Below are 15,820 nucleotides of genomic sequence, written 5' to 3' on the forward strand. Positions count from 1 at the left end.
ATTTTTATATACCAATTCCCCTACATGCTACCAATACGCCATTATACGGTAGCTGTAAGTTAGAAACACGTTCAGTAAGTTCTGTGGTCGTCCGGAAGACATCAATCAAATACGTCTACATACGTCAATGTGCGTTGGAGATACGTTACACATAGGTTCAAAGCACGTTACTCATAGGTTAGAAATAAGTTTCGGGTACGCTAAACATTACCTTGACGTGTTTCGACTTATGAGTAACTTACAAGTAACGTGTGTCGACGTGTGTCAACGATCGCATAACGTGCCTACAACTTATGGCCAGCGTATGTGGAACGTGTGCGTCATACGCTGGCATACGTCGAAAATTTTTGAGCATGCTTAAAATTTGTCGACTTGCTCGGCGTACTATGACGTATGCCAGCGTGCTTCAGCATGCTCTTTAACGTATACAAAACTTAACCATTACGTATTCGACGTGTGCCAGTGTATTCAGCAAATTTTTCATACATCTGCATACGCTGGCTAAATCGTCAAGGTGTGACAGGACATGACGGTGATGTTGACACTTCGATGTCTAGTGCAGTTATGATTTGAATCGTCGAGCGGCAGTCTATTAATAGGCTACACCACGTGATCATCGGCGATACGCTACCGCGCTGTGCATATGTTAGACTATCGTTGGGCATACGTTGTGAACGCCGACAACATGCTAAGCATTCATTGGTATAATTTATCTATAAGTTATCGAAACGTTCTGTGTACGTTACTAATACATTATACATACGTTCAACTCGTTATGAATACGCCAAAAACTTTAAAATAAAACATCAATAGTTCAGTGTACGCCAGCATTTTACATACATTTTGATACGTTGCCATACGCTGGCTAAAACGTCAAGGTGTGACAGCTCCTTTAGACACAATAATAAAATATCGATTGTGAACAATGTTTACCACATGCACATACAAACAATTTATGTTGTGTTTGTGACATGTTGGTGAAAATACAACAATGCTACTGGATACACTAATCAACACTATAGTATAGAGTATAACTGTAAGTCATTGCCACTGTATATCCAATTCAATCAAAATCACCATCACTGTCTCTACGAGGATATTCTGTTCCTTCTTGAAGTGTGTCGTCGTCATCATCATCATCTTCATCATCAGAATCCTCATCATCATCGGCATCCACGGATTCTTAAGCAATGTCTGCCAACATCTCCGTTGTACTATGGAGGTTTAAGTTTGCCGTCCCTCATGGCCAATTCATGACCATCACTAAACTTAGGTACATCAGACGCAGCAACGTGTGCCCTCTTCCATATTCCAACTTGATAGTTGACTCTCTTGATGTGTTTTGTTGTTCTAGACTCTTCTGACAAGGTGGGAGTGTTCCCATTTCAACATTACCTGATGGGTTGAGAGAAACTTTGAATACTGTGATATCCCATCGATTTATCTTCACAGTTCCCTCACAGGTGTGTAGCAATGAATCACACCGCTCAGGCTCGTCCGGTGGTGCCTTCATGATGGATTCCAAGCACAGGAACTAATCGGCCCTGAAAAGATTTTGCTGCAGTTTTATGAGAAACCAAAGTACAAATCACTTTTTAAATGTTCTAGTTTCGTCAATGTGAATTCAAATGAAAGAAAATGTATCGTGTTTGGTGACGCCGTGAAAGGTTGAAGGTGAAGGGAGTTGTGTGCCTGACGTACTTGGACTAGGTAGGTCAGAGGTCGTCAAGATGGCGGAACTAGGACTGCTCGTTGTCTGAGCGGGAGCGGGTCATCACAGGTTCCTGGGATAGATCTTTGGCTGATAAATAATGCTCGGTCTCGTAAGTGTACAAGATGAAGCCAAGAAGGATCCGGCGGACAGGACAGACAACTGCGATAGTTCTTCCACACACAGATAAACCAGAAACACTTCATGGAACAGCATGAACCAGTTTATTTTCCGTTACTTGTCTACATTATAAAAGTTAAACATGTTCCAAATATGATACCTTGCTAAGAGAAACACAATTAACCACAAGCACACAATTTTTTTTTTATCGTTTCACCAAATGAAGATTAAACACCATAAGTACAATCAAAATAAGAAGAGAACGTGAAACATGAATGTGTCACAAAGGTGAAGTGATGAAGAAACCCATGAACGATGGAATGTGATTGAATATTATACTCGTAGTGTGGAATTGAGTGATCTGATTACATGTTCAGGGATGATTATTGAACATTGTGGAAAATCAAACATCCCTCACTAAAGTACACAGTTTACTGATTGTTCAGCAAAAGAAAAGTGAACAAGCTTGGGGTGTGAGGGGGTGAAGTTTGGTAAAATTAATTGATGGAGACATTGAAGATGTTCAACTCTTCAGAGGATAAAAGAGATGGACATCAGAGGTATCGGCGTGAGGGGGAGAAAAAAAGCTTTGAGAAGAGAAACAATGAAGATGGGGTTTGTTGCTCAAGGTTATTCTGCCCAAGCCTGCAAGAAGGTGTTGAGGTCAGGTGCTACAGAGCCGTCTGGAAGTCGCGTGTTTCCTCCTTGGGTTCCGTCATAACTCCCACATAGTCCGCACATCTGTCCATAATAAAGTTCCTCACTCTCCAGCTCGACCTGCACGCGTCGCCAGCCTGGGGAGAACGACAGTCCGTGGGATTAGGGTGCAGGATGAAGTCAGGTTGGGGTGTGGGGATGTGAGTGTGCTCAATCGAGTGTTTTATCAGTCATGTTTATTAATTTTTAACATTCAATTCCCGTCCCACACTTCGATTTGGGATGGAAGTCGGGTTTTCATGACCCTATTGTATGTATGGGTTCAAGTTCTAGTTGAAGTGATCAGCTTTGGTAGTATGCTACTGTTAGTAAAGAAAATGACTCAGGGGTTCATGAGGGGTTAATTATTCGTTTGCGTTCAGTGTTTTGTAACTCCAGTGAGCATGATCGGGTGAATGAAAAGCGACATGTGTTGCCCTGGACCCCGTGTTTGCCTCTTTTCCCCTCTTTAATAAGCATTCTTGATCATTTCCATTGTTATTTCTCATCTGTCCCACAAGACTACATCAACTTGGTGGTTTTGTGCACATCAGCCCCACTCAACCACATTAAAATAGCCAGTGCACATGTTTAAGCCCCACACGTTCCATCGACATGGGCTGTGTACATGTGCCGGCCCCACATGGAAGCACGATGAGTGGGTGAGAAACTTCGTCACCGTGGGGGTGTATACAAGACCATCGTAGGGGGCGGGGAGCAAAGGGGGGATGGAAGCCTCACGGCAAAGGGATGGGCGGCAGTGACTATATAGGTGAGCCAATAGTTGGCTTAGACAAGAGAGAAAAGGGGAATGAGGGAAGCCAAGAGTCTGTGCCAGTTCACATCACGCATTGAGTGGTCGATTCGACACCTGGACAACCCGGATGAGGAGCGATGGCAGCAAGAGCATCTGGAACGGACAAACGGGTGCACCGCCCATCCAGCACACTCATGTTGGGCCTCCAAACATCCCAAAAAAGGAAAGACCATTAAAACCTCCACCTCATCCATCGTATCTCACTCTTTTGTGTGACCTGCATCACTGAACCAGGTCTGCATGTGATCAGTTTAGTTTAAGGTTTGGGTGTGGAGACCATTTCTATCCAGTTATGCGGGTTTACATATTGTCTTTTATTCCTCGTTTCTTCCTATGTCCCCATCCCGGTTTTTATTTATTCAACCTGTTATGCTTTACAGCGGTATTGCTGAGCATTGTGACCTGTGGAATCGCCCTACAGCAGAACCAAATTCCCCTGTAAAACCGAGCATATACATCAAACCACCACACGGCCAAATCAATTGATCATAAGCACATAACACTGCGGAGTTACCAAGTGTGTAGAAAGCCTCTGCTCGGCATCTTAAGAGTTAATATCTGGCGGTGTCACATCACCCGCTAGGGAGACCAAATTAATTACAGTACGATAAAAGATGTAAGTACTTGGTGTCTGAAGATATTGAGTTGTGAGTGTCAAGTACCGTTATATTTGACGGTGAAATAATTCTTGGTGTACAGCACAGAAACAGGATAATTTTCAAATAAGATGTGGAAGTCCCCACTTGGATCGTAATATGGCAGCTCAACAGGAACTTGATCAATCTGAGAAGGGAGAAATCAAGTGAACACTTCCATCATTGCTGGGATACTTAAAGTGGGGGAAATAGAGGGGAAAAATAAATGTAATAATTAATGTGTTTCAGTATCTACCCCAGGGTACAATCCCATAAGTACCTCAGTGCCCTTATGATGGATGAAACTGATGATCTTGCCGTAAACCATGATGTCAGCTCGGGTGGTAGAAGAAACAAGGGAATTGGGTTCGGTTTCCATGTATATGAAAACCTCCCAGGTACGTTGTTGGTCGGCCGGGCAGTGTGCGGCCAAGAGCAGCGTTCCGGTGCCATTGGATGAGAAATGGTAGTTTTGAAAAATTTGAAATGTGGATCACCACTGGCATGGCATTCAGCTGCAATAGATAAAGGTTAAGGGGTGAAATGAAATGTCAAGGTTGGGGTTAGAACTCAACATGTACCTACGTTTATGTGATGAAGTCAGACTGAACTTTCATGTGGGGACAGGACACGTCCCAGTACAAATCATTCAGTGAAGTGAAGGATGATGAAAGAGCAAGGGGTGGGGGGTTGGGTGTTTTGGGGAGAGATAAATTGGGTTCAAATGGGTGATCTTAAAACACCACTGTGTGAAGTCCAGAACTAGGTTTAGCTTCAACTACATTGCTTATCAAAAGTCTACACCTCCTTTCAAAATTGTCATCTTTTCTTGCCTTACAGCTTGGAATTAAATTGCATTAAATCAGACTTTTTCCACCTTTATTTGCAAAACAGAACCCACAACTTCCAAGTGAAAACCAAATTCTGCAAATTTCAGAAAGTTAATTAAAAATACAAAACCAGAATATCTTGGTTGGATGTGTCTATCCCCCTTTATAATAGGTATTGTAAATTAGCTCAGGTGTGAGCAATCACCTTCAAAATCACACACCAAGTTTATTGGCCTCCACCTGTGTTAAATTGTATTGATTTTGCTTATCTCAGAATAAAATCAGCTGTTCCTGTAGGTTTCTTCTGCTGGGAAGTGCATTTCACTACAAAGACTCAACCATGAGCACCAAGGAGCTTTCAAAAGACCTCCGGGATAAAGTTTTGGAAAGGCACAGATCAGGGGGTGTGTATAAAATATTTAAAAGGCCTTGAATAACCCTTGGAGCACAATCAAGACAATCATTAAAAAGTGGAAGGTGTATGGTACCACCAAGACCCCACCTAGGTCAGGCTGTTCCTCCAAACTGCATGACCAAGGAAGGAGGAGACTGATCAGAAAGGACACCAAGAGGGCAATGGCAACTTTGAAAGAGATACATGCCTTTATGGCAAAGACTGGTCACTGTGTGCATGTGACAACAATATACCAAGCACTCCACAAGTCTGGACTGTATGGTAGGGTGGCAATAAGGAAGCCATTACTCAAAAAAGTCCACCTTGAGTCCCATTTGAGGTATGCAAAAAAAACACTCTGGAGATTCTGAAGCTATGTAGCAAAAAGTGTTGTGCTCTGACGAAACCAAGACAGAACTTTTTTGCCTAAATGCAAAATGTTGTGTTTGGTGCAAACCCAACACAGCGCATCATCCAAAGAACACCACCCTGACTGTGAAACAAGGTGGTGGCAGCATCAAGTTATTGGGATGTTTCTCATCAGCAGCAACTGGGGCACTTGTCAGGAATAAAGGGAAAATGGATGGAGCAAAATACAGAAAAATCTGAGAAGAAACCCTGCTGTCCTCTGCAAAAAAGCTGAAATTTGGACGGAAGTTCACCTTTCAGCATGACAACGACCCAAAGCACACAGCCAAAGCTAGTCTGGAGTAGCAAAGTTACAAAAAGATAAATGTCCTTGAGTGGCCCAGTCAGAGCCCGGACGAAAATGCAATCGAAAATCTGTGGCATGGCTTGAAGATCGCTAACCATCAATGCTCTCCACACAACTTGACTGAACTTGAACAGTTTTGTACAGAAGAATGGGCAAATATTGTCCAATAAAGGTGTGCCAAGTTGGTAGAGACCTCTTCCAACAGGCTCACAACTGTAATTACTTTCAAAGGTGCTTCTCAAGAAGAATGTCAAACTCAGGGTGTGGACACTAATACAAACAAGATATTCTAGTTTTGTGTTTTAATTTAATATTCTGAAATTTATGGAATTTGTTTTTCGCTTTGAAGTTGTGGGTTGTAGAGAACATTGTACTTTACGGTACTTCTACATATCGACGGTCCCCTGCGCCAGTGCGCATGCGCAGCCTGAGCCGGAGCCAGGGATGTTGTGGGCGTTTCAACCTGTTCAATACTTGTTTGATTATTGTCGTTCCACGCTAATAGAGTGGTCGAACAAATTGAACTCCGTTCTTATTTATAATCAAACAACTTGATGCAGTCGAGTAAAGATCGTCGGTGCTGAGGAGGACACGACTGGGTGAAAACGGACCACGAGAACGTCGACAGTGAGTTTGGATTTCTCGGGTACTGTACCCAATCTTCGCCCCCAGGACACTGTACACACGTGTGCATCACCGAAAATAGAACGTTTACTCCAGAATAACTGTTCCTATGGCGCCGATGGAAGCAGAGTGCCCGATCGAGGGTTGTGACTATATGGCTACACACGCAGAGGCGGCAGTGGTGGCCGCCATGTTGAGTATACACGGCACTGTGCACGTCGCCGCCCCGAGGGCGGCGAGCTCGAATGCCAAGATGGAGAAACTCAAGCGTCCCTCCATAGCACTGGCCGGAACGGGCGAGGCCTGGTCGTACTTCATAACCCGCTGGGGCGAATACAAAACAGGTACTAAGCTTGCCGGACCCGACATAGTCACGCAGCTACTGGAGTGCTGTGAGGAGGAGCTGAGAAAGGACCTCACTTGATCGGCGGGTAGGAGCCTCGTGGGCAGCGATGAAGAAGACGTCCTCGCCGCCATGAAGGCGCTCGCCGTCCGGACGGAGAACACGATGGTAGCTCGAGTGGCCCTGTCTAACATGCGGCAGGGACACGAGAAACCCGTCCGGTCGTTCCACGCCCGCATCAAGGGGCAGGCGGACACGTGCAAGTATGAAATGAAGTGCACCAAGGCGGGGTGCGATCAGGTCAACGACTTCACGGAAGAGATATTGCGCAACGTGGTTGCCCGTGGCATCGCGGACCAAGCAATACAACTTGACCTACTCGGTGAGAAGAACCAGGACATGCCATTAAAGGACATGATAGAGTATATCGAGGCCAAAGAGTCTGGAAAACGCTCGGCATCGCGCCTGCTTGACACTCAGAGCACGGACGCGATCAGTAGTTCGTATCGGCGGGGAAAGCGACAGGACGTCCGCGCCAGAGTAGGAGCCAGGCCGGAAAAACGGAAGGCCAAGCCCGAAGGAGTATGCATCTACTGCGGCGAGGTGGGCCACGGCAAAACACCTCAATGGCGCGCCAGACGCGCCGAGTGCCCCGGATACGGTAAAAAGTGCCGGAAGTGTGACCGCCAGAATCACCTCGACAAGGCGTGCCTGGGCGGCCGATCGGCAAGACCCCCATCTAAGGAGACCGACGGGATGTACGACGAGCAGACGGCAGCCTTCGTCGAGCTACGCACGGTCACCATGGCCAGCACAGAGGACGAAATGCGCACGCTTCCCCTCGCTCACCACCTGTACGATGATATGTGCAATAAGTGGATGAAACGCATATCCGACCCGCAGCCATACGTCAACCTCACTCTCACCAACAAGCGCGAGGATTACAAAGCGCTGGGTTTTAACCTCCTGAAACACACCCGCGCGGTAACCCTACCCGCTATGGCAGACACGGGGTGCCAGAGCTGCCTGATCGGCATTAAAGTCGTCCAACAAATGGGCCTGAGTACCGAGGACCTCATACCTGTATCCATGACCATGAAGGCCGCAAACAACAGAGGAATTCGTATCCTCGGAGCCGTGGTAGTCAGATTCGCCGGTAACAGTGACGACGCTCGGAGATTGGAGACGCGCCAAATCGCGTACGTGACGGACTCTTCAGACCGCATATTCCTCTCCCGCGCGGCCTGCATGGACCTGGGAATGATCTCGGACAGATTCCCGACACTCGGAGAGGTGAATCTGACGACCTCGGAATTGTGCGACTGCCCGCGACGCGTGGAGCCGCCGACCAAGCCGACAGCACTCCCCATGCCAGCGACCGAGGCCAACAGAGAGGCACTACAGTCACATTTACTCAGGATGTATGCTCAGAGCACATTCAACACGTGCCCACACCAGCCACTACCGAGAACAACCGGCCCGCCACTACGTCTTATGCTCAGTGAGAACGCCACACCGGTTGCCCATCACACTCCCATCGCCGTGGCCATACATTGGCAAGATGAGGTAAAAGCAGGCCTCGACCAGGACGTTCGGCTCGGCGTGTTGGAGGAAGTACCCGTCGGCACGCCGGTGACATGGTGACACCGCATGGTAATTTGCGCGAAAAAGAATGGCAAGCCGCGACGCACCGTCGACTTTCAGGCCTTGAACAAGCATGCGTTCCGCGAGACCCACCACACCCAATCCCCGTTCCACCAGGCGAGACGCGTACCTAACGGGAAGCGCAAGACAGTATTCGACGCATGGAACGGTTACCATAGCGTCCGCCTACACGAGGACGACCGCCACAAGATGACCTTCATCACTCCATGGGGGCGCTACCGGTACCTATCTGCCCCACAAGGGTATATGGCATCGTGGGACGGTTACTCACGACGATACGATGAGATCGTCGCGGACATTGGTAACAAGACCAAGTGCGTAGATGACACGCTACTATGGTCAGACACGATTGAGGGGAGCTACTTCCAGGTGGTCCAATGGCTGGATATATGCGGCCGGAATGGAATCATCCTCAACCCGGAGAAGTTTGTCTTCAGCGCACCCACGGTGGACTTCGCGGGCTTCACCATCACCATGACCGACGTGCGACCGTGCAGCCGCTACCTGGAAGCAATCCACGATTTCCCACAACCGTGTAACATCACCGACGTCAGATCGTGGTTCGGGCTTGTCAACCAGGTGGCATACGCCTTTAGTATGGCCGAACGAATGCAGCCATTCCGGAAGCTCCTGAAAAGTGGAGAACGCTTCCAGTGGTCCATGGAGTTAGAGGACATATTCCGCGAGTCGAAAGACATGATCGTACAAGAAATCGAACACGGTGTCCGCATATTTGACAAAACTAAGCGAACATGCATCGCCACGGACTGGTCGAAGGAGGGAATCAGATTCTGGTTGCTTCAAAAGCACTGCCGATGCGTGCCAGTTAGACCATTCTGCTGCACTGATGGATGGAAAATAACCCTGGTCGGCAGAAGATTTACACACATGGCAGAATCCAGATACGCGCCCAAAGAGGGCGAGGCTCTCGCAGTCGCGGACGCCTTGGACAAGGCGCGCTACTTCGTACTGGGCTGCGAGAACCTGATCGTTGCGGTAGACCACAAACCACTGCTGAAACTCCTTTCGGACAGAGCACTTGACGACATACCCAACCCCCGCCTCAGGAACCTCAAGGAGAAGACCCTGCGTTATCGCTTCCGTATCATACATATCCCGGGCATGAAGAACAAGGCGGCAGATGCCATGTCGCGCAGGCCGGTCGGCACCACGCGACCTCCACTCATGAACCTTCCAGATGACAATGCCACCATAGCGACCCACCTCCAACCAAGCACGCACACCGACGTCCTGTCCCTCCTACGCCAAACTGAGCCGGAGTATGACGACGACGTCGAGGAGGACAACCTGGCATGGTGTGCCGCGGGCCTCAAATCATTGCGATCAGTAACATGGGATCACGTCAGGGAAGCCACCAGCAGCGATGGCGATATGCACATATTGGAGGGAATGACAATGAACGGCATCCCCGACTCAAAAATCGAGATGCCAGAGACAATTCGCGACTATCACCAGTACCTCGAGAACATTACATCGACAGATGGAGTGATCCTATACAAGGACCGAGTAGTCATACCACCCTCACTCCGCGGCGATGTGCTGAGCGCCCTACACGCTGCCCACCAGGGCGTATCAATGATGACCGCCCGCGCAGAATCCTCTGTATTCTGGCCAGGCATGTCGGCCGACATCAGCGCCACTCGGAAAAACTGCGAACACTGCCACCGGATGGCACCATCACAGCCTGGAGCGCCACCAACTCCACCTATTCCGGTCGTTTACCCCTTTCAGGCAGTGTGCTCGGACTTCTTTGTACACAGGGGTGCACACTACCTTGTGACGGTGGACAGATACTCGAACTGGCCGATCATCTCAAAGTCGACGGGTGGCGCCGCCGGACTCATAAACCACTTACGTCGCGCCTTCCTGACGTACGGGACACCAGAAGAGCTCGCGTCGGATGGGGGACCGGAGTTCACCTCCACCGAGACCAGGTCATTCCTGCACAGATGGGGCGTACACCACCGCTTGTCATCGGTGGCCTTCCCTCACAGCAACTGTCGCGCGGAGATTGGAGTTAAGACAATGAAACAACTTATCACGGACAACACCAGCCCGCAGGGAGAACTTGACACTGACGCTGTGCAGAGAGCGATACTACAATATCGTAACACGCCTGACCCTGACACGAAGATCTCCCCAGCAATGTGTGTCTTCGGCCGCCCGATACGCCATTTCATCCCAATTATCCCCGGGAAGTACAGACCGCACGACACTTGGCATGAGACCCTGAAAGCGAGGGAGGAGGCCCTCCGCAAACGTCATATCCGCACAGCCGACACCTGGGCAGAACACACCAAACGCCTTCCGCCACTTGCTGTAGGGGACCTAGTCCGCGTACAGAACCAGACAGGATTCCACCCAAAAAAATGGGACAAGACAGGCAGTATCGTGGAGGTACGCCAACACGACCAATACGTGATCAAGATCGACGGCTCGGGCAGAGTCACACTTCGGAACAGGAAATTCCTGCGCAAGTTTAGCCCAGTTCGCAATGACCAGCTGCCACCCCGGTCTATCTATGATGATCTAGCAACCCGCATCACTGTACCTGCACCCGTTGTAACACCGCAACTGCCTGACCTCGACAGCGAACCCGTGACATCTGCGACGCCAACGGGGCCCACGCCGGCACTGACATCAGTATGCAAACCCCGGCGCAAGACGACACCCGTTTCAGACACGCCAGCAGCACCAGGACGAGGAACACCGAGGCGCGCGATCCTTCAGACGCCACCATCGGCCCCTGAAACTCCGAGAGCCCCATCCCCACTGGGGCCCGATGTGACACCACCAGCACCAGCAATAGGTCAACGCCGATCCACCAGAGCGACCAGCGTGCCTGCCTGGCACAAGGACTACTCCATGGAATAGTCACACGATGGGCGACATAAACTTTTGTTCATTCATTAAACTTAATATTTTCTCAGCCTTTATCTATTAACATAATAAAGACTCGGAGGGAGATAGAGAACATTGTACTTTACGGTACTTCTACATATCGACGGTCCCCTGCGCCAGTGCGCATGCGCAGCCTGAGCCGGAGCCAGGGATGTTGTGGGTGTTTCAACCTGTTCAATACTTGTTTGATTATTGTCGTTCCACGCTAATAAAGTGGTCGAACAAATTGAACTCTGTTCTTATTTAGGTTGTGATGTATAGATAAAGATGGAAAAAGTCTGATTTGATGGAATTTAATTCCAGGTTATAAGGGCAACAAAAGGTGAAAAATGTGAAAGGGGGTGTAGCTTTCTATTGGCACTGTACATTCATGTGCAAGTGTATCAGTTAGTGATCAGCCTGCATGCAAACCAACTTTAATACAGTGCTCTCGGGTGACCACTTTAATATGATCTATCTATAATTCCAGAAAGGTCTGTGTGTGTGTGTGTGTGTGTGTGTGTGTGTGTGTGTGTGTGTGTGTGTGTGTGTGTGTGTGTGTGTGTGTGTGTGTGTGTGTGTGTGTGTGTGTGTGTGTGTGTGTGTGTGTGTGTGTGTGTGTGTGTGTGTGTGTGTGTGTGTGTGTGTGTGTGTGTGTGTGAGACCACTGTTTCTCGACAACCTCTGGTCCGATCTAATTGAAACTTGCCAGATATATTGCTGGGAACCTGAGGATGTGCCTTTTCAAGGTTTGATATTAATTGGACAAGTGGTTCCCAAGTTATGGCCATTTATTTACCAAACCAATGGCAAGACACGTTGTTGCGTGAGCGTGGCCGATGGGGAAGGGAAGCACAGCCACGTTCGCCATTACAGGTTATAACGTACGGGCTTTCAGAGAGTGATGACTTCGTGTATTCTAATAATTTCTCGATTTCTTATGCGCATTTATAGATAAACACAATGGCCCAAGTTATGATCGTTTTCATATTAGACGGTGTATAAATTTCGGAAACATCAGAGTGCTGGTACGCTCCAAACCAGGAAGTAAATTTTTTCTCTCTCTTCTCTTCTCTTTTTGTTTTTCCTTGCCACGACATTGCGAATAGGTAAAATACGTTGGCGCTAATTGAATAATTGGGTATTAAAAATAAATTGCGAACAATCGAAACTGCGAATAATATCAAACTTCCGGGTCACGCACGTTCGGGCATGTGAGAGCGAAGAAACGGCCTGTGTGGTTTATTTATTTATTATTATTTTTATTTTTATTTTTATTTTTACGGGCACGTACTAGTCTATCTATAATTCCAGCAATCTCGTGTGTGCGTGCGTTCGTGCGTGCGTGCGTGCGTGCGTCTGTCTGTGCGTGTGTCTGTGTGTGTGTCTGTGACCGCTGTTTCTCGACAACCGCTGGTCCGATCTAATTGAAACTTGCCAGGTATATTTCTGGGGACCTGAGGATGTGCCTTTTCAAGGTTTGATATTAATCGCACGAGTGCTTCCCAAGTTATGGCCATTTATTTACCAACCAATGACAGGAACCGTTGCTGCAGCCATTTTTTATCAACCAATGACTGGAAGCGTTGCTGCGTTGCCGTGGTCGATGGTGAAGAAAAACTCGGCTGCGTTCGCCATTACGGGTTTCTTCTCTTCTATTCTCTTCTCTTCTCTTCTCTTCTCGTTTTTCCTTGCGAAAAGGCAAAATACGTTGGCGCTAATTGAATAATTGGCCATTAAAAGCCTCCGTATTCTTGCCCTGGACGAGGAAACAAAGAAGCGCCGTTTCCTCATCACTGTTGTTTATGAAGAGGTGCTAACGAGATAAAGGTGTGTACAATGTACATGGAGACGATTTTTATTATTATTTATTTATTGAAGAAAAATTGTTCCAAAAATAATTTATCAAAAAAAGTGCAAAACTTTTTTGTTTCCAATTGTCAAAACGCTGTGGCCTTTGGAAGTGTTAAGGAATTCAGCTCTACTCAACATGCTTGCCAACGAAATACATCTCAATTTGGTAGTAAAAACGATTCACAACGACGGGTTTCCTTACTCATTGCTCTGCAGTCAACCCCTTAATTTCTCATCTCATTGACCTCATTTCATCTATCTATAATTCCAGAAATCTGTGTGTCTGTGCGTGTGCGTGTGCGTGTGCGTGCGTGCGTGCGTGTGTGTGTGTGACCGCTGTTTCCCGACAACCACTGGTCCGATCTAATTGAAACTTGCCAGCTATATTGCTGGGGACCTGAGGATGTGCCTTTTCAAGATTTGATATTAATCGGACAAGTGATTCCCAAGTTATGGCCATTTATTTACCAACCAATGACAGGACACGTGCTGTGTAGGCGTGGCCGATGCGCCATTTAGTTAACAATCACAGGACACGTTGCTGCGTGGGCGTGGCTGCGTAGGCCGGTGCACGGCCGGCCGACGATGACGTCACGCGCCGTGCTGGTTATGATGGGGATCGATCGGTGCCTGAGTTACCGTGGGGTAGGAGTGCCAATGGTAAATGGTAGCGAATGTCATGGCAAGCAAAGACAGGGAGGTAAACTTGATTTTAATTAACTCTGTCTGTATCACAGCAGTTGTTACTTCAATGCAAGTGATAATTCGTGGAATGATGTGAACATTCCGTACGGGCACGCACTACTTTGGATAGTGATGACTTTCTGTATTCTAATAATTTCTCGATTTCTTATCCGCATTTATAGATAAACACAATGCCCCAATCCAGTCGTCGTTTATGAGAGCGAAGGAATGGCCTGTGTGGTTGTTTGAAAGTTTTTTTTTTCTTGTATGTACGGCCACGCACATATGGGCACGCGAGAGCGAAGGAACGGCCTGTGTGGTTGTTGTTTCTGGCACGCGGTTTGAAAGTTTTTTTTTAGTTTTTTTTTGTATGTACGGCCACGCACGTTCGGCCATGCACGTATGGCCACGCACGTACGGCCACGCGAGAGCGAAGGAACGGCCTGTGTGGTTGTTGTTTCTGGCACGCGGTTTGAAAGGTTTTTTTTGTTTTGTTTGCACGTATGGTCACGCATGTACGGGCACGCACATACGGGCATGCACTAGTTCATTAAACGGTCATAAGCACAGTTTGAGAAAGTTGTCTAATGTAACGGTAACATTTTATATCGAACTGAACCAGATGTTAATTTAGTAGTTTGAATGGGTATTTTAGTAAAGTTAGGTGTGCCCGTTCCTGAGTGAGTGTTTGCCCACACCGTCAGTGGTTTTGGGAATGCCGAAAGTACTTCGGGCTTGATTAGTGCACCCAACCTTATGCACAAAATTGTACTACCTACAAACCATTACCGACGTATTTATCATCACATATACACATGTGGGAATAAATTGGGTGATGTATCAACCTCACACATTCTGCAAGAACACAAAAAGTTATTGTTACCATGCTGTGTGTCAGTCAATGAGTGAGCGAGTCCACACTAGTTCTCAGATCTACTGCAATCTATATACCCCAGCAAACGTCTGCATTGTTAAATGCTCCATCTTGTTTGAGAAAGTGTGCTTTGCGTGTGAGGGGTTGAGTGTCTGGTTATTTCATCAGCATAACTACAGTCATTACCATACATCTTGTCATGGTAAGTTGGAGAATTAATAATTTATTAGGTTTGTGTAATGGTGGTGATGGTCGTATGGCAGCTTAGCTGCCAGGTAGCTATAATTTATTAAAGCGCAACTGTGTCGCTGATGCAGTGCCCCTCTACCAGTACACACACTGGAACTGGTGTACTTGGACTAGGCAGGTCAAGTCAAATCTAAAGCAAAACTCATTTCATCGACCTCAGAAGGATGACAGGCTGAGTCAACCCCCCTGATGCTAACTCAGCGGCCAGCGGGGCTTGAACTTAGGACCCTAGGATCCCAAGCCACCACCCTAACCACTGAGCCAACACCAGGCTTAGGTTTGTGTAATGTGTGTACTGCACAACACCATTTTGACAAATTGATTGAGTAGTAAATGATAATTGGCTGAAAGGAAAATTAAGATATTCAAATCCCCATCTGTTTGAGATACGAGTGAGCTCATTGGTCCATTGGACCAAATTTTCATTGGTCTTTCACAGCCTTGTCGCATACCCACCTGCTGTACTGCTTGAGCATTGGTTTGCCTTTCTCCAAGCCCAGATGTGCTTGTGCCAGGGTGGGGATTATACGTTGGTTATTAGTATTACTAAATGATACTATTATTATTTTTGTTAATATTGTTACGGCTGTGGAAATTCGCAAACCACCATTCAGGTCCCGTAGGTGAGAGAACTCTAAGTACATGTGTAGTTAGCCCCAAACCCGTTGTTTAGAGGGAATTTATGTGATTCATTCGGGCTGTGACGCT

General features: G+C 47.5%; 1 protein-coding gene across 1 annotated transcript in view; it reads right to left on the reverse strand.

The window, feature by feature from the left end:
- Positions 1-1,918: 1,918 nt before the first annotated feature.
- Positions 1,919-15,820, reverse strand: part of LOC147010366 (uncharacterized) — a 95,635-nt gene continuing 81,733 nt past the window's right edge. Inside the window, 4 exon segments of the mRNA XM_085858870.1 lie at positions 1,919-2,625; positions 4,007-4,127; positions 4,260-4,459; positions 4,462-4,494. Of these exon segments, the coding sequence (XP_085714996.1) occupies positions 2,462-2,625; positions 4,007-4,127; positions 4,260-4,459; positions 4,462-4,494 (518 nt within the window). The 3' untranslated portion in view covers positions 1,919-2,461.

Source organism: Eptatretus burgeri, chromosome 16, assembly GCF_056783735.1.
Source record: "Eptatretus burgeri isolate ZD-2024b chromosome 16, Ebu_testis_v1, whole genome shotgun sequence".
Lineage (NCBI taxonomy): Eukaryota > Metazoa > Chordata > Myxini > Myxiniformes > Myxinidae > Eptatretus > Eptatretus burgeri.